This window comes from Paroedura picta, chromosome 4 (genome assembly GCF_049243985.1).
Source record: "Paroedura picta isolate Pp20150507F chromosome 4, Ppicta_v3.0, whole genome shotgun sequence".
Classification (NCBI taxonomy): Eukaryota; Metazoa; Chordata; class Lepidosauria; order Squamata; family Gekkonidae; genus Paroedura; species Paroedura picta.
In genome coordinates this window covers 83,935,299-83,955,302 of record NC_135372.1, presented here as the reverse complement: position 1 = coordinate 83,955,302, position 20,004 = coordinate 83,935,299, and the positions used below count along the sequence as shown (strand labels likewise).

General features: G+C 41.4%; 1 protein-coding gene across 4 annotated transcripts in view; it reads right to left on the bottom strand.

The window, feature by feature from the left end:
• BEND5 (BEN domain containing 5) overlaps positions 1–20,004 on the bottom strand; it is a 1,107,701-nt gene that overhangs the window by 497,098 nt on the left and 590,599 nt on the right. For 2 of the 4 annotated variants that reach the window (XM_077333809.1, XM_077333808.1), the window contains one exon: positions 9,577–9,710. The exons of the other annotated variants lie outside the window; for them this stretch is intronic. In XM_077333809.1, the coding sequence (XP_077189924.1) occupies positions 9,577–9,710 (134 nt within the window). The remainder of the gene's footprint in view (positions 1–9,576; positions 9,711–20,004) is intronic. 4 annotated transcript variants of the gene reach the window in all.

The window sequence follows — 20,004 nt, the reverse complement described above, 5'->3', positions numbered from 1 at the left end:
CAAGAATATAAAACAACATATATTTAAAAATATGCATAGATGGTAATTAACCAAGAACCAAAAGGTTAAAGAATTCCAAGGCTATGGGCCCAGTAATGCTATTGCCTAATATATAATAATTTTGTTAGGAAAATATATGTATTTATTACAGTTGACTTAAAACACTTTTAGGCCCAAAAGAATAGCCTCAAGACAGAATGAAATCATACAAGTATGCAACCCTGACCATACGAGTTTATTTATTTTATTTATTAACTGGTTTTGTATACCGCCACTCCCAGCAAACTGGCTCACAGCAGTTCATAGTCATATAACATAAAGAATATCCAATTCCATAAAATCACATACAATATACAATAACCTTAAAACAAAATCCAAAAGTTTAATCCAAGTGGCTTTCTTCAGTTGCGAAGCATAATTACACAACTCCAGACATTGCAATATTAATACAATAATTTCTAAAACTTGGACCAAGTTAGAATAATACATGACACAAAGCAGAGATATAATTTCAGAGGCCTCATGAAGTTAAAGTTCTGCCTTGGTTGTATAGAGGTGTTAGGAATAGTATTCTGATATTATACTTTCCTATCCTGGTCCTAGGAAATATAGTACAAAAGCAGTATGGAATCAATGTTATGGTAGCTGTACGATTTTGTTGTACTGAGGCTATTATATTGGGCCTAAAAGTCTTTTTAATTCAATCATAATAAATATATGTATTTTGCTAACACATTTCTTATATAGCATTACTGGGTCTGTAGAGCTGGAATTCTTTAACTGTATAGTTCTTGATTCATTTTTCAGGTTAAGTCCCCTCCCTGTGTTTTTTACATGTTATTTAGACAGAATTGCAAAAATAAGAGCCCCTGCTAAAGGATGTTGCATTTGCAATATTAAAATGGACTCCTTTTTGCACATATTGTGACAGTGTTCTGTAGCAAAGGAATATTGGCATGGTAATTTATATTAACGTGGTAATTTTTTTCCTTTATAAAGTCCTTTAATGTCTTAAATACATTTACGGACATTATACAGGAAAAAATTACCACGTAACCTCAAAATTGCCCTTTTTTGGTTGAATTGCCCTTCAGATGGCTGAAACCAGGAATTAGAAATCTAGTTAAGTAACTGCCCAAATTAGTAGCTGCCCAAATGATATTGGCACAATACTGGAAAAACTATATATATAGGATGCTAAAAAGAAATGTGCAATAAAATGTTAAGACTTGAGAGGTGTTTATTATGTATTGGAATGTAATCGGACCAGAGAAAAATATTAGAGGATGTTTTGAAATGCACATAATTACGTAAAGGTAAAGGTATCCCCTGTGCAAGCACTGGGTCATGTCTGACCCTTGGGGTGACGCCCTCTAGCGTTTTCATGGCAGACTCAATACGGGGTGCCTTCCCCAGTCATTACTGTTTACCCCCCAGCAAGCTGGGTACTCATTTTAAGGACCACGGAAGAATGGAAGGCTGAGTCAACCCTGAGCCGGCTGCTGGGATTGAACTCCCAGCCTCATGGGCAGTGCTTTCAGACCGCATGACTGCTGCCTTATCACTCTGCACCACAAAAGGCTCTTTATGTAATAGGTATTATTTTTAGATAAAGTTAAAGACATTTGAAATTTAACTTTAAAGACAATGGACTCCGGGAAATGGTAGCGGACAGGAAGGCCTGGAAGATCATTGTGTTCTATACTGTAGGTATTATACAACATGCTTTCTCTTCACTTCATGTTACATTACTGAGGAATCGTAGTCTATCCCTGAAGCGGCGTTTGGCAATTAGATTGGAAGATGGCAGTGATGAACCTGAGTGCCCCAGTAAAACCCTTTTGTTTTAAAAGGGAGAGGGCCAACTGAAAAAGTTTTTACAACTACCATTTTTTGTGCAGTTCTCAGAGGCTTCAGTCTCAGTAGATAACTTTATAGCAACTGAATATCTATTTAATCTGGTTTAAGAAATGACCCTCTGAGTGTCAGAGTAGGGGGGGAACAGGTTTTCCAATGGACTGTAGGGATGTAACAATAATTGAAGGAAAGGGTCTTCTGTGCTATTTGATCTTTCTTTGTTTCACTTTTTTGAAACTGCTTTTTCTTGATTGGTCTTTGGTAACCAACAGCACACTGAAAATTGATTAAAATCCTCTGCAAATTTTTCTACAATCAGCTCTTATTAGGAAGCATTTAATGTCACATATGCACAACACCTTTCACACTCTTTGGGTTTAAGAGTATGTGTCTATAGCTTAATAAGTTATGTTTTTTCCCCCTTTATCCAGAAGGCTCAAAATGGTTGAAAGTATCGTGTGCAAAAATGCAGACAATGATATAAAGATGTATAAGAACTGATTTTTTGTGTATCTAATTTTTATGCAGCTCAAAGTTTTAGCCCATCAGCTACATATTATACACCAACACTTTCTGCTCTTAGCCTCTTAACAGGTATTGTGAAATAATCAGTCATGTCACCACGGAATTAATGTGCTTGGGACAAAATGTTTTTGGTCCCCTCCTTGGCCTAGCAATAAGAGCCCTCACAGTTCTTTAGACAGGTACCTCATTTAAACTCCATGCAAAGTAGATGTAGAGCAAAGTGCTTACAACAATTTATTTTAAAACAATGACAACTCCATATGTTTGCAGGGGGAAATGATGATGTCTTCGTGGCAGCATATTAGAGAAACAGTATATTCCAAGCTACTACATTATTTGAGTTTATTTCAAGTTTTAGCACAATCACAACAGGCAGCTAACAGAAAAAGTCCATACAATCTGACAATAATATTTATAATTTACAGAAGTAGCACATCAATGTCACTAAGTCTCAGAGCAGGTAAACGGTATATAAATACAACAATATAGATATAAATAAAATAATCTTTAAGACAAAATCAGCACTGAGACCTGGTACATATTTTATACAGGCTATTAATGATGCATAGTTCATAGATGAGTATATTTTCATACTAGTCTTCAAAACAACTGTTTCATTTCAAAAACTGCTGTCTTATCATCAGTATTATTTATTTTGTACATTTTTACTCTACCCAGTTCTGCAGAGTAAAAATGTTCTCTTCCTTCTTCCATTTTATTGTTATAACCACAATAAATTAAGCTGACAGTCACTGGCCTAAGGTCAACCAGTAGGTTTCACAGGAGACAGGGAATCTTGGGTCCCAGCTCCTTGTCCAGCACTTATCACTATAACAACTGGCCTTAACCAAAACATCACAGACACAGAAGTTATTCTAACAGAATACAAGATATTAGTTGGAAATTAAATATATAAATATGCCCAAATGGAACATTAAAAAAAAATCCCTATACAAGACATTTGACAGTACATTTCGGTGAATTTTACATATACATATCATTCAGAAAATGTATTTAATAGGGTAGGGTTGATGGGGTTTAGGGGATGGGTGGCATTTCAATAGGATATAATGCCACAGAGATCACCTTCCAAAGCATCCATCTATTCCAGATGAACTGATCTCTGTAACCTGGAGATCAATTGTAATCCTAGGAGATCTCCAGTTGCTACCTAGAACTTGGCATACCTAGTTATTGGCCAGTGTCATTAAGCAGTACTGTATGTGATAAACACTGTAAAAACAGCATGATCACATGATAATATGCAGCCTCCAAAAGAGAAATATATCCTGAATTGTTACAATCAATAAGTCCAATTAATTAATAACCCTTTTGTAAATCTTACCTGGTTTATGATCAGCAATGTGACCAGGAGTATAAATACTGCCAAAAGGAAGAACTAATGCTTGCTTTTTAAAGAGGAATACATGCCTCTAAATGAATGTAGTTTGAATTTTTCATTCTTTCGTTTTATAATGCAATGGGTTATATCAGTGGATGTTGGCCATGATCTATTACCATGACTGTAGTAATAAATCTGCTGGGTGACTGAGAAAAACCCTGGATCACTGCAAGAATCCACAGACCTCCTCTACTGCTATGTCTCGGGTTTGCTAATATCAGTCATTCCTTCCTGATCTTCAAACTTCAGCATGCAGTATTTTTAATGTTATAAATCATGTCTGTACAAAAAAACCCTCGAATTTAGAGAGTCCTCAGATTTTGCACCATCTTTGATATCAGAATAATCCAAAGAACTCAAGGCAGCAGGCAGCCACACACCAAAATCAGAACAGAATCACTTCAATTATATGTAATCAAGTTATTGAACAAAGAGAAACATAAGTTTAAAATCTTGAATGAAATTAACAATCTACAGTCCATTGGTGGACTTTCTCAAGAGAAAAATTCCAAAAAAAAATGTAGTATCAAGAATGGGTACAAACTGGAAAATTCCAGTTTGGTTCGGGATAATCCAGAACTGAACCCCTGAAACGACCCAAAAGCCCTGAAACAAACTGGCCAGTTCAGACCCAGTTCAGCGAAAGGGGGGATTTGCCCTGAAAGGATTAAATGGCTGGCAGCCATTTAACTTGGTTTCTTTCCGCTTAGAAACAGGGGGAGCTAAATGGACCGCTGAAATGGCTGCCAGTCATTTAAGCATACAGATTGGCAAATCCTCCCATCAACTGTTAGTTTTAAATGGTTGGCAGTTATTTCAGCAGTCTATTTAGCTTCCTCCTACTTGGAAGGGAAAAGGGAATAAAACTGATGGTTTGAATGGCTTGCAGCTAATTAAGCCTAACAGCTGATGGGTGGACCACCCTGTTCAGCTGTTAGGTTTAAGTGGCTTGAAGCCCCGAACTGGACAAAAATTTGAGAAATATTTAGGGAAGGCAGAATGTTGAAGTTCAGGTGCTTCCACAGGGGAAGAAGAGTTGGTTTTTATATGCCGCTTTTCTCTACCTCGGACTGGATTACAATTACCTTCCCTTTCTTCTCCCCACAACAGATACCCTGTGAGGTAGGTGAGGCTGAGAGATCCCTGATATTACTGCTCAGTCAGGCTTACCAGATTAGAAGTCGGCACACCTAACCACTACACCAAGCTGGCTCTCTAGCTAGAGATAATCCATCTGCTGAGCAGAAATAGTAAATAGCACTGATGAACTTTTTGAATCACCAGTTATATTCTAAAGGTAAAGGTAAAGGTATCCCCTGTGCAAGCACCGAGTCATGTCTGACCCTTGGAGTGACGCCCTCTAGCGTTTTCATGGCAGACTCAATACGGGGTGGTTTGCCAGTGCCTTCCCCAGTCATTACCGTTTAAGTAGTTATATTCTACTAATCAGGAAATTCTCCCTACCATCAAAGTAAACAACAGGAAAACAAATAAATAAAATATTCTCTGCTTTGCACTGCATCCAAACATTTTATAAGATTTCTAACAGTAGGGGGACTTAGAAAGAAACCTTGTCTTGTTCTTTGGGATCAGCTTATCATCTTTAAACCACTCCACGGTATTAAATAAAAGGGTAAGGGCTAAGTGGGAGGAGAGTGGGCAGGCGCTGTCCGGGATAAAAACTCGGGGGGAGCGAATCCTGATTCGCGGCTCCTGATTCGCTCCTCCGGAGTGGCACTCCAGGGCCAAGTGGCCAATGGGGAGGCGCACGTGGCCAATGGGAAGTCATTGGCTACTTGGCCCGTCTCCTGAACAGCTCGCCACCGACTTTCCAGTCCTACTGAGCCGCCATCCTCGTTGCTGCACCCTCCAGACGGTGAGTCGCCCGCGGCCTTTGGCCGAGGACCAGGATGGCCGCTGGGGAGGAGGATCGCCCCACGCTGCTGGACTTAGGGAAAGCTGCTTTCCCTCCACCCAGCGACAGCCCTTGACTGCCCAGGGACCTCACTGCTACCACTGGTGTGCCTCCCAGGCTGCCGCCTGTGCCCTTCCCACCCCGAGCCCGACTGTCCCTTGGGGGGCCCCCAAAGCCTTCTCTAAGCTTCGACTTACAGTTTGCTGGTTCGCCCGCTTTGCCGCCTGTTCCCTGCGTTCGCTGCCACCGCCGCGCCCAGGCCGCGAGGCCCGCGTGGCTCCCGCCATGATGGCAGCCCCAACCACACATGTGCAGCCTTCCACGTACCGTCCCACTGCCGCCTGCGTCGCCCCCAGGCCTCGCCGCTCCGCTGTCCACAAGTGGAGGCTGCGCCCGCCAACACCGCCGAGCTGCTCCACTGCGAGCGCCGCACCTATGCCTCGGGTGCCTCGCCCCACCACACATGCTCACCCTTCCGCCCTGGCCTCCTTCCACCCGCCGTCACCCCGCCGTCACCCCCGGCCCCCCTGGACTACCCACAACACTGGCGACAAGCGCTGAGAACCACCGCCACACCCATCAAGCCTGCCGACAGTGAGTGTGGCTGGGGAAAAGGGGATGGGGTCCCCAAAGGGAACGGCCGCTGCCGCAGCGCCCACGGGGACAGCTGCCCGGACCCCCACGCTCCCGCAGCTAGCGCCCGCTGAATTTACAGCACAGCGGGCTTAATTTCTAGTCCTCTATATAACGTCATATGGTTACTTTGGCAAATCCAAACAAATTGGTTCTCAACTTTAAGTTCTGTCCACACAAAAGAATTGCCTTCTTTTCCCCCTAAAATGGTGTAAATCTTTGATGGCATAACTTGCATCAAAGAATTATTTCATGATCCTTCAACATTTAGTGAGCTTGTAGACACAATTTATTAAGCATGGCTAAACTTGCAGCAAAGTATAAACAGACTAGTTTCAGCTTTGGCATAGATTTGTATCCTGTTACCATCATAAAGAATGTGAATAAGTGCCACTGAGCAGCTGGCTGTTCTCAAGCTATTAAAATATTTGGAAAGGAACAGAATGCCACAGTCCAGGATAAAAAAACCCTTCTAGTTATGAAAGCAAAGTAGTTTAGCTCAGATAGGTTTCTCAAAGAATATGGTGAAGAATGAAGATTCACAAGTTGAAAGCATGAATGTCATTGACACAAACTATAGATGGACATTACCATACTATTCATGAATTTTCAGTGACAGAATTAAGGCAAGACTACCACAAAAATGTGAGAATCTATATGATAGTGTATGGGATAAGAATTGGAGAGACCAAGACAATACAACTTTTGTTCAAAGGCTCAGCAAAACATCAAGAACAGTACAAGGGACAAAGTGAAAAACAGCCAAAACTCACTCATCTTCTTGTAACAACAGAAGAACCCTTCCACCATCAAAAACAGGTGCCAAACTCTTACCTGGTGATATTGGGCTAATCACTCTTCTAGTCTAACTTACCTAATAGGACTATTTCAAAGATAAAACAAGGGACAGAGAGGGAAGCTCTTGGGTGGAATAGTGTGATAAAAATAAAAGGAAAATATGAATAATGCTTTGTATTTTGCTAAAGATTTCATACAGAACAAAAAACTATGCATACATAAAATTCATATTAAAAGCAAACTATCCATTCATAAAAAGATATCTAGTACCATCATTTCCTAAGATCATGCTCAATACTAATGCTACAAAAAGCAACTAACCAACTACAGCAGCATGAGTTAAGAGGATGATTACTGCTTCCACTTTGGCCACAAGAGAAAATATTCCTATCAAGTGGATAACTACCGTATTTGCCAGCGTATAAGACGACTGGGCGTATAAGACGACCCCCCAACATTTCCACTCAAAATATAGAGTTTGTTACATTACATTACAGTACTATGGGCAGCTATGTCTATTCCAACTGAAGTGCACCTGGCGTATAGGACAACCCCCCCCCCCTACTTGGAGGCATGTTTTTCAGGAGGAAAAAGTAGTCTTATACGCCAGCACATACTGTAGTTATTTGTCATGTAATTGTACAATCAGGATAGGATGGTACAGCTACACGTACATGAACTGTTAAGCACAGACTCAGGTAAATGTAGGAAGTACTCTGGTGAACACGTGGAAGTTATACTAAGTTTTATTACTACTCGATGCTTCTAGCTGAAGAAACCAGAGACTGAACTGAGAGCCTTCAGAATACAAAGCAGGTATTTCCATAAAGAATGGGCAGCACAAAAATCCGAATAAATAAATAAATAAATAAATTTCACCCTCCGGCCACTCCCATTATATAATTATTTGAAGGAAGCCATTCAGCCATGCCAAAAAATCCAGAATAAGGACTTTTAGCATGATGTTTCCAATTCTGTAGAAGAAGCTAAGTAATATTTTTCTGGATGAATGACTAATCTGGGAGAATTTGATGTAGCAGCAGGACAGAAGGGTATAGATCTAAACAGTCAATTGGAAGTGAATGTGTAATTGGAGCCCCATGTATAATCAGGATGTAATATAATTCCCATTTGCTTAAAATCAGATACTTTGATCAAATTAATTACCTAGATATATATTTTTATGTTCATATATATTCTGATGGCCATGTAATTAAGTTTTTTTTCATGTTCCTGCATGTTCTATTTTGATGTAAGTTAAACTTCTGCTGATACACTGAAATAGAATCCATGCGCCTATTATGTGTATTATCATTGTACAAACTACCTCTGTATGTACTGCTTCTCTATCATGTTGCCACTAAGCCAAACATTATTTTCCAAAGCAAACACATGCAGTTGTCATTATGTTAAAATAAATTGACAGTATACCTGTCTTTGTTCCACATCTACTTGACATAGAATTAAAATGGTGCATATATCTCTGCAATGAACTGTGATACCTGCACAGAAAGGCAAAGGAGGAGACCAGCTAATATGCCGCCACAAAAGCTACAGAGAGGTGTCTGATTATTGTACAATACCTGATAGCAGGCTAAATGGAGAAAATGTTGGTGTAACACATGATGAGCCAAAATTCTGTGCTTGAGAAAGTTTTACCTGTAAGCAAAATCTGGAAAAAAAATCACAAATGTTTTATATATTTTATATCATCTATTCTACATTTTTATGCAAGATGCATTCTCTAATTATGCCATTATGTTGTGGCTTGTTTCCTGGTTCCAAGATAAATAAAATACATGACAATTATATTCACATATTTTCATACCACTGAAGTATAAAATGTGTTATAAGGATGTGCCTTTAAATGTAACCCAATCCAAAACAGTAGGAAATTTAACCCAAGGTCAATGGGGCTACTGGCTACCTAAATCCACCAAGAAAGGCAATTTCTAGTGAAAGAAACTTAGCAACATTACAAATTAAAGGCAGGTGCTGATACTTACAAATCAATTTCAGGGATTATATACATTCAATATTGTCATATGCCATATGCCAGAAAATGTCAGCACACTGTAAAGCTCTTGAAGAAAGGACAAGCAGAGGCCAATGTGAAAGAGGCAAAAAAAGTTTTTTTTTAAAGTTGCAACCAAAAGTTATCTAAAATTTTAATAACTTCTGGTTTATGTTCACAAACATCCAGCTTATTGTTTTTAGCCTCAGGTACTTACTGAACCACTAAAGTAGACTACAAACCAAATGAAATAATTACCCAAAGATTACATTTAAAATTATATTTGGCCTTGAATCAATCTCAAATTATCTCTCGCTATAGTCTTCTCCTAAGGACTGAAACCCAGTCTAAAATTATAAAAGCAATGATTTGCAGCAGAGTTGATCATATCCAGAACTATAAAAGACAAAAGAACAAACAAGACTTCAATACCTTACAGTGTCTAAGTTCTACATCTTCATCTCCATAATCTGCAGTTTCCCCTGTTTCTTCTAGGTGATTGAGTGAGAGTTTAGGAATTTTAATTTTCTTTTGCATCACACTGTTTTCAAGGTCTGTTTTATCTTCTGAAAATTTACACAGAAATAAAATTGGTAACAATAAACAAGCTGATCATTCAAAAGTTGTATATCCGAGGCCAGACCATTTAAAAAGATTCCCATGCTCAATCATTTTTGGTATGCTATACATCCAACTCAAATGCTCCAAAAAGTTAACCATAAAACAGGTGAAAAAGCAACATGCATTTTTACATATCAAAACTTTGTTTCCCAGTACAGAGTAATATGGCTGCATATGCATGTTTCTACTAACTTGTTTAAATGAATGTATATATAAACTGAAAATTTCCCACCATGTAATAAAACCTGTGTTTTAAAAAGAAATTTTAAAGTAGCTGTGTGGTAGGCTGCACATATGTGTAATATCCCAAAAACTTTCTATAAAATAAGGACAAGGGATGAGCATGAACTGGAAAATTCTGGTTCGGTTTGTTGTATTCTTGAACCGAATACCTGAACCGAACCCAGCCCAGCCCAAAGACATGAAACGAACCAGCCAGTTTTGGCTGGTCTGTTTTACTCCCCCACTTCCAAGGAAGGGAAAGCCAAAGGTCCACTAAAATGGCAGACAGATGGGAACACCTGTCAGCTGCTACTTTTAGAGCAGTTTGGTGTAGTGGTTAGGAGTGCAGACTTCTAATCTGGCGAGCCAGGTTCGATTCTGCACTCCCCCACATGCAGCCAACTGGGTGACCTTGGGCTCACCACAGTGCTGATAAAGCTATTCTGAAAAATAAAGCAGTGATATCAGGACTCTCTCAGCCTCACCCACCCCACAGGGTGTCTGTTGTGGGGAGAGGAAAGGGAAGGCGACTGTAAGCCTCTCTGAGCCTCCTTCGGGTAGAGAAAAGCAGCATATAAGAACCAACTCGTCTTATTCTTACTCTAGCGTGAAATGGCCAGCAGCCATTTTAGCAGTCCCTTTTGCTTCCCTTGCTTCTAAGTGGGAGGGAGTGAAATCAACTGCTGAAAAGGCTTGCAGACATTTTAGCCTGACAGCAGGGTAGGCATATTTAAATGCTGCCAGCCTGAAATGGCTACCAGCTGAACCTCCAAAACAGACAGAGATATAAGACATGTTCAGGGGGAATGAACTGGGCCATTTTCAAGAGAAAAATTGGGTTGTTTCCATCCCTAATTGGTAACTTTGCCTTAAAACAGACCTGAGTGCTACTACAAACCTTATATCATGTATAAAAAACTGTTACTTGAAAAAAAATTCCCACAAAATGAACCATATGGACCTACATCAGGGATGTACATCTTCAAGGTAAGAATGCCTGTATTTCTAGTTAGCCATCAGGACAGGCAAGCAATTTGTCAGTCTCTACACCAAGGGCTTCCTGGTTTGTTCTCCCTTTGTACAAACTTTGGTTTTCTTATGAAGCTGAGTAATACATTCGGATGAAAGTACAAACCATTGTTTTCCATGAAAATCCGTCACTACTGAACCTGTAGAACCAGGGAGACCCAGGTTCAAATATATAATATGAAATCCACTTATTGACTTAATTTATCTCACAATGCTTCTTGAAAAATAATCCCCAAAAATGTAACAGCTAGATAAAGGTCAAATACCTGTTCTTTCTTACTTGGTCTGAAGTAGAGCTAAAATCAAAGAAAACATGTAAATCTCCTGTGTGCTATTAATTACCTTGACCAAAATTAAAGGTGGCTCTGCTGAAGGAGCAACTCAGTCATATGGTAGCATTCTCTCTGCCCCAGCCTCAACCATATGCCTGGCGGAAGAGCTCCGTCTTGCAGGCCCTGAGGAAAGCTGGTAACTCTGGCAGGGCCCTTAGCTCTGCCGGGAAATCATTCCACCAGGTTGTGGACAGGACTGAAAATGCCCTGGCCCTGACCCCGGGGGACAACCAGTGAATTCATATCCGCAGAGCAAAGGGCCCTGCAGGGGGCATATGCAAGCAAGCGGTCCCGCAGGTATGCAGGAACCAGACCACATATGGCCTTAAAGGTTAATACCAATACCTTGAACCTGAACCGGAAACAGACAGGTAACCAGTGCAGTTGACGAAGCACCGGCAGGATATGGGCCCTCCAAGATGTCCCAGTGAGGACCTTCACAGCTACATTTTGTACCAGCTGTAACTTCCGGATCAAGGATAAGGGTAGGCCGGCATAGAGCGACTTAGAGTAGTCTAATCTGGAAGTGACTGTTGCATGGATCACAGTGGCCAGGTGTTCTGAGGACAGGTAGGGCGCTAGTAGCCGGGCTTGGTGAAGGTGGAAAAAAGCTGTCCTGGCTACTTTCGTGACCTGAGCCTCCACTGAAAGGGAGGCATCAAAAATCACCCCCAAATTCCTGGCAACCGGTGCAGGTGTTAATTGCACCCTATCTAAGCACGGGAGGTGCGCTTCCTGGTCCTGCCCTCTTCTCCCTAGCCACAAGACCTCCGTCTTGGAGGGGTTGAGTTTCAGATGACTCTGCCTGTGCCATCCAGCCACCACTTCCAAACAACTGGCAAATGTATCCGGGAGGGAGTCCGGCAGGCTGTCCATTAGGAGGTAGAGCTGGGTGTCATCCGCATTTTGGTGACACCCCAGCCCGTAGCCCCAGACCAGCTGGGCTAGAGGGCACATATAGATGTTAAAAAGTGTGGGGGAGAGTATCGCCCCCCCCGCAGAACCCCGCAAGGGAGCCCACAGGGGCCCGACAACTCATCCCCCACTGCAACCCTCTGAGATCTGTTCCGGGGGAAGGAGACCAGCCATTGCAGTGCAGTCACTCTAACTCCAGTTCCGGCGAGGCGGTGAGCCAATATCTCGTGGTCGACTACATCAGGGGTAGTCATCCTCCAGATGTCCATGGACTACAATTCCCATGAGCTATGGACTACATAATTAATACATAATTAAGCTTGTAGATATATTTACTGCTTTATTTGCAAAATTCCAAAATGCAGATTACTGGCATGCAATTTCCCTCTCCTGCAGGCACAATTTATCTTGGGCTGACTTCTTGTGTAACCCAGTTTAAACTGGGCTGCAGATGAATCCAGACCCAAGGTGAGTGCAGAGCTCTCAGTTCTCCACAGACCCAGCTGGTTCAGGGCTGACTTCTCCTGGCAGGCTCTCCCTGGAGGAACAATGGCCTAGTTGTGTGATGCTGGCCACCAAGTCCAACTGCACATTGAGACACCTAAAAGGACTTGTTGGATACAAGTATTTTTCCTGTATCCCTTTCCCATGTTATTTTCTTTCTTCTTCCTGGCAACACCCAGATCCTCATCTTTCCCTGCTTCCTTCTTACTTTTCATCACCCCCTCCAATCTTAAGCTACATTTATTTATTTATTTAGATTTCTATACCGTTCATTTCTTTGCAGCTCTGGGCTGTTTACTTGATTTATACCTTGGGGAACTAAAGCAGATTACAAAGCAGCTTTTCCAGAGGTGCGCTCAGCTAAGAGGTAAGTTCAGGGTCATCCCAGTGAACTTCTCAGTGACTGCAAATTAAAACCCGGGTCTCCCAGATTCAGGTTTGATTCTCTAAACACTACTGCTGCTGTTGGGCAGTAGCAAGCAGACAATACTACAAGTCAATGGTCCCCAACCTTTCTGAGGCAACTGCCCCGCAACTGCCCCGCCCGCGCATCGCGCATACGCGGCCTGGGCGCGCATGCGCAGTGCGCGGCACGGCCCTGATTCCCTCTCCCCGCCCTCCCTCCCGCAGTAATTAGCTTCCCGGGCTGCAAGCTTGCGGCCTGCCAAGTTTTTTACTGCAGGGGGGGCGGGGAGAGGGAGCCGCAGCCCGGCGTAATGGCCTTCCCGGCCCGGCACCGGGCCGCAGCCCGCAGGTTGGGGACCACTGCTACAAGTCATATGATAGCAAGATAACCAGTATTTGCTGCCAGGACTGTATCTTCCCTTAAGGAACAAATCAGCCCTGAACCCCCCCCCCCCCATCACACCTTTTACTGGCAGAAACTAAGGCTTGAAGGGTAGGATGCCTAGTAATGGCCACAGAGAACATTTATTTTTTTTAATGAAAGGTGCTGCTTCTATTCCTTGGGAGGTTAACCCCCCAATGTATTTTTTTTTAATTCTGCAAACCTGGAACATTTTTCATGTTTGTATAAAATTCAGGCTCCAGTCTCTAGATTTAAATATGCATAGAGAGTATTGAGAATTCAATTTATTGACAAGCAGAGGACCCACTAAGGGCACCTCACTTTCCCCTCCTCCACTATTTCTTCTTACACATCCCTGAAAATCCCTATAGACTCAACATTTTTCATGCTTCTTTCTTTCCAGGCAATCCATCAGAAGGACTAGCTTTATTATCTGCCTCTGACTTCAGCCTTCCCTCTCCTGGCAGCCTCTCCTTGGGAAAATGCTATATGGTGCTGGATGCCAGGCCTGGCCCAATTGCACAGTAGAGCACCAACAAGGACTTATGGGGGGCACCTCATCTTCTCCTGTCCCCCTTCCCCATTTTCTTTCCATCCTGTTTGTAGCTCCCATATCCTCAATTTTTCTTGTTTTATTTTCTCCTTCCCATCCACAAAGCAACCTAATTTTTATTTGCCCCTCCCCCCATCTTCAGCTATATTTATTAATTTTATTTATACCCTTCCTTTCCCACAATAGGAACTCAAAGCAGTTCACGTCGTCTTTCTCTCTTCCATTTTATCCTCACAACTCCTGCAAAGTAGATTAGGCTGACTGGTCACCCAGCAAGGTCACCCAACAAGCTTCCATGGCAGAGTGGGGATTCTGGTCACCCAGATCCAAATAATCTAACTACTACACCACACTGGATTTCAAGTGGTAGCTGCTGTCAAATTGTAGTAAGTAGTCAGGCCTGGGTGACTCACATAAATATCTTTAGCAGGTTGCTGGGTGGCCCTGATAAGTCCTCCATCAAAACAGCCTTCCTCCCCTTTCAATGATCCAGACTTTAGTTTGCTTTAGGATGCTTTGGGCTGATCCTGCGTTAAGCAGGGGGTTGGACTAGATGGCCTGTATGGCCTCTTCCAACTCTATGATTCTATGAAAATTTTATTTACTCTTTACAGAGAATGTAACTATACTGATCTGCTTACTCCTATTCTTTTCCCCTGTGGAAATGAAAATGTGGTTATCTAGACCAGCCTTCCTCAACTTTTTTATTGTTGAGAAACCCCTGAATTGACACAATCATGCATAATATGGTTGGGAAGCATAGCTGTGTACATGTCCACCCAGGGGCCCTCCCCTTCCCACCCCTTCCAGGACCATCATTGGCCGGGGGGGGGAGGTAGGCATAGCTATATGGTCTTATCACCCAATAAATATTTAACAAAATGTTAATATATATAAAAATTAAATCCCACACATTCAGGTTACCCTGCTTGAGAATGCATGATCTAGACTAGCAGTTAGACTGAAGTGTTGTTAAAAATAGAAGTTATACAAAAAGTACACAAGATAGCACGGAGTCCAAACTAGGCTTGTGGATTAGAATTTTATTTCTTTACTACCTTTCACATCTGCCTTAGTATTTATTGCAACCATCTGTAGATCATTTAACTGTCTTTTGGTATGTATTTTGCCTGTATTCTTGACATTCTGCCTCAGGATGCATTATCATTATTTGAGAGATCTATTGCTGTCTTTAACAAAGCAGAATTAAATTCATCTATATAACTCATTTCTAATGAACACTGTTGCTCCTCATTAAACTCTGATTTACCTTTGTTTCCTTTTTCTGCACTGTCAACACTAACCATTTGTGAGCTAGTTAAAAGCTGCTGCTTCAGGAGAATGAAACTAAATACATACTAGCAGCTTCCATACAGAAGTATTTCAGGGAGCTTCATAGAAACTTTTCTTATAATACAGCATTTGGATAACAAGATTAATGTTGTCTTAGCTACCCCAGAATATATTTTATTGTATTTGACAAAAAGAGTATCTCTTATATTACAGATATAACCTTTCCTAACTTTGTTTTATTTGTGATATAGCTTCGTCATGGAACACCTTGAAGAACAGTTTCATGGGCAAAATTTCAAGTGCACAATTGTTATAATACAGGTAACATTGTACGCAAACACCTGGCCCACTGCACCCTTACTGCACTAGAAAAAGCATCCCTGTAACATGAAAAATCTATTCTCCATGGTGGGTCCTACTTGATCCAATGGCCTGTCTGATGAGGTTAGAATGGCTCTCATGCTTTTCATAATCCACACAATGGGTAAACAGAATTGTTTAGGAAAGCTTTTTAAATATAAAGTGAACAGTGTGTAAAAAAATGTGAAATACTCAGTACAATGGAAATGTATATTTGATAAATTCATACATTTTTAGTTACCTATTTTACCTATTTTAACCCAGTTTTATGATTCTGCTTGTATATATTTTACTGTTCATTTCTTGTTGAGACTCAAAGCAGGTTACCAAATTAGAAAACAATGCAAAGTGGACTGTAAATGAAGCAAATAAATGAATACCTGTTCTACATTACAAATTATTCGTTGACTGAACAGCCTCCTCACCACCAATGTGGAAAGTTATCTATGCAGAGGAATTGCAGAAACAATTGGGGAAATATCACAGAGGGTCTCACATTCACAGAAAAAAGTCAAAATTGTCAATGAATGTGGCCATGCCTCTGGCCACATCAGTGAGTCCTGGGCCCATTCCGCACTCATAGGATAATGCATTTTCAATGTGCTTTGGCAGCTGGATTTTCCTGTACAGAACAGGAAAATCTATTTCTAAAGTGCATTGAAAGTGAATTATCTAATGCATGCAGAATAGGCCCTGGTCTTTCAATTCAATTTTTTAAAAGAGGATTTCATAACAGTAGATTAAATACTAAGCATTTATTGATTTTTCTGCAATACTCAGCAGATAAGCAAATGTTTAACAGAACAGCACGTCTTCCTCAGAACATTGTACAGGTTTATAGATCTATTTTACAAAATTGTTATGAACTTCCCCATCTATACATAGCAGTACCAATCATTTGAGCAACATCATCAGCCTGAAAGAAAAACGTGATATTTTTTCCCTATTTAAAGATTTCCTTGCCTGATCACGAGAAGTGATTTTTGCTAGGTACATGCAAACACCTATTTACAAGCTTTTATTAGATGCAACAAAACCCCAAAACTTTAAAATATCTCAATTTATGGACCATTTTCACAGTAAGAACTGTGTGTATCCAATTTTTAAAAAGTATTGGCGATGTAATTCATATATTTATGTTTACATTAGCAACTTCTAGATTTTAACTGGTGACGTTAAAATTCTGTGGAGGAATCATCCTGTGTCAAAATCACAGGACGATACTGGGTAGCTGTGGAATTTGCCTTTAATTTTCCAATGTTCTGTGCTTATCAATGAACACAGATTTAACCATACACAAAGGAATTCAAGGTCTGCATAATACATGGGCTGCTGTTCTACTGAAAGAAGACTAGCCCACTAGCAACCAGACATGGCCTAAATCAATGCTGTTCTGCTAAGATGAGCACCTATCTTCCTTGCCACAGATTTCTCTTGACTCCTTTACCTAGGTCTGGGAAAGCCTGGCACATGACAGCAATTATTATAAACTAGGGTCTAAGCCCATTGCATTCAGGAATACAAGGGGTGCTAAGATTAGGGGGGTGGAGTGGAAGAACTCTGTGGATGGCCTCCCCCTCCCTGTAGGACCTGGAAAGGCTGCAGGCAGCTGTTATGGAACTCACTAGTTGCGGCAACTCTCACGCAGCAGGGATCTGCAGCCTCTGATCCTCAGATGGAAGTGGAAGGAGGAGGGGGTGGTCAGTGGTGGGGGGCAGAAGGCGATTGGCTGGCCACTGGACAGACAGGCAAGCCAGTTGGAGAAGGAAGCACTCAGGGGTGGGTCAGCCACTCTGAGTGGGTGTTAAATGCTGAGTGGCACTTAAGCCACATGAGACACGTTCCTCCTCCAAGGCCTTACCAAAAATATATAGTGGAACAGATTTAGAAACTTTTATCAATATGGAACAATTTGTGGAGATAGCCAATACCCACTGTAGTTTAGTAAAGTATCAGATTAGAACCAGGGAGGCCTGGGTTCAAATCTTCACTGGGCCCTGAGTGACCCTGGGCTAGTCAGGCATTCCTAACCTAATTCTCTCACTGCTTTATTTTAAGTTATTATATGGTAATCTTGCCCTCTTCCCTCTCTTAACACATAGGATTTGCCCTTTGTCTTGCTGTGCAAACCCTATATCTATTTTCTACATATTTGTTTGTCTACGGCTGTTCCAACCAGTCACTTTATCTGTTCCACATAAGAAAACTAGGGTAACCCAGTAATCATGCAAATGCCAGATAATTTGTTGCCAACAACTAAGTTTTCCTGTTATCCAAAAACGCCTTTTAAAACTTTGAGGCTTCCTCCCCTCCCCCCCCAGTTTCTGCTTAAATACTCAAGTATAGGTTTATGATTTTCATTGACTCTTAAAAGTTTAGAAGCAAGACCATACACCTAAGTTCTTCTATATACACAGACCAGGGATCACTCCTCTTTTAACAACTCTCTTCACTGGGCAGGGATTACTTCTCTTCAGTAGAACCAATGTTCAGCATGAATGGGGATCCTTTCTGATCATCTCACTCCTTTTGCCTCCCTCACCCATCGAACCTAATCAAGCATACAGCACATGCTGCAAAACATGTAGAAGATGACCTGGAATTATTTTCCCTTTCTTGTCCACCCCCAACCTGATGAAGAGTTCTGAAGAACTTGAAAACTTACACACACTTTTGTGATATTTTTATTAGTTCGTAAAGTTATATTTTATTTTTGAATAATTCTCCAAAAACTCACACATCCCACAAGGAGAATATTACCAAAAATTACGGGGCCTCTGCAAAACACTCAGAGAGGAGCCCCACCTCCTCATTGCTGAGCCAAGCCCAGAGCAGCTCCTGGGGACTGTTGTTGTGGCCAGACCCCCAGCAGCTCCCAACATCTGCTGCTGTGGCTGGAGTGCATCCCGGCTTCCACTGTGACTAGGCTCCAGAGATCTGCTGCACCACAACTACTGCTGGGTCCACTGCACCTCCCAATCGTCACCAGAGAAGTAAAGTAGGTTTTTAAATTTTAATTTGGAGAACATTTAAACATTCCTTGAAGAAAAATCTGTTTAGCATCCATGTGAACATGGGTATCTGCAGATGAGGGCCACATGTCACTATTAGACATACACATTAGCATTAAACCAAAAGGAAAGTACCATAAAGCAGATTTCTCTGCTTTAAGTCACATAGAAGTTTCTAATCTTTCAAAACATGATATCTATCCTACTTTCTAAATTGTATCTATCTATATCTATCTATTAATATATAAATGACATCCTTGTGATATGAATGTTACTCCATTTAATTTACTAGATTTAAATCATAATAAACGACACAAATTCCAAACGTTGATTATTTGATTAAGTAAGATCTTATGAATGGGAAAAAAACTATGAGACATAAACATTCACAAATGAAAAACTTATATGAGACCCACTGGTGTATAAGCAGTGGACACTGTTGAAATCAGTCCACAAAACTGCAGCTGGATGCCACTATTTTATGCCTTTTAGGTCCTGGTTCTGACCTGGTGGAATGAGCTCCCAGGTGACCTGCAGGCCCTGCAGGACCTTCCATCATTCTGCAGGTCCTGCAAAACAGAGCTCTTCCACCAGGTTCATGGTTGAGGCTGGGGTAGTGGGGGAAGATCGATGGGGCCCCCCTCTGTGAGGCTGCAACTCATCTCTTCTTCCTCTTCCCTCTAGAGGTGGGAGTAGGGGTTGGGGATGGGGGGGCTTCTCCACCATGTTGTTGGTCTACTGTATCTGTATTTTTCTGTCCATTTTAATGGGGTTTTAATGAGGGGGGGTTAACTGGACATCTGTAACCCACCACAAGCCTGTTTGGGAGTGGCGGGTAACAAATTTAATTTTAAAAAATAATGCCCTTGAGTGTATGCTCTAACCTATAGGTCTTTAATGTGGAAACCATGGGCACCATGGCACCCACGCACACTTTTTCTGGAGAACACCAAGGGTCTTTAGAAAGTGGGTGGGGCCACACAAACATCTTGCTCAGCTGGGTTTCTGATTGGCTGAACAGATTCAAATAACACAGATTTAGTGGCAACTGCCAACCCAGTGTTGATGTTATCCTCCCTCACTCTTTTCACAGTATTTTTTTAAAAAAATAAATTACTCTTTTCCAGCACTTGAGCTTTCTGTGTTTTTGGTTTCACTCTCTCCAATATTTGATTGCAAAGATTTCAGCAGTCTAAACTTCAGTTATTATAC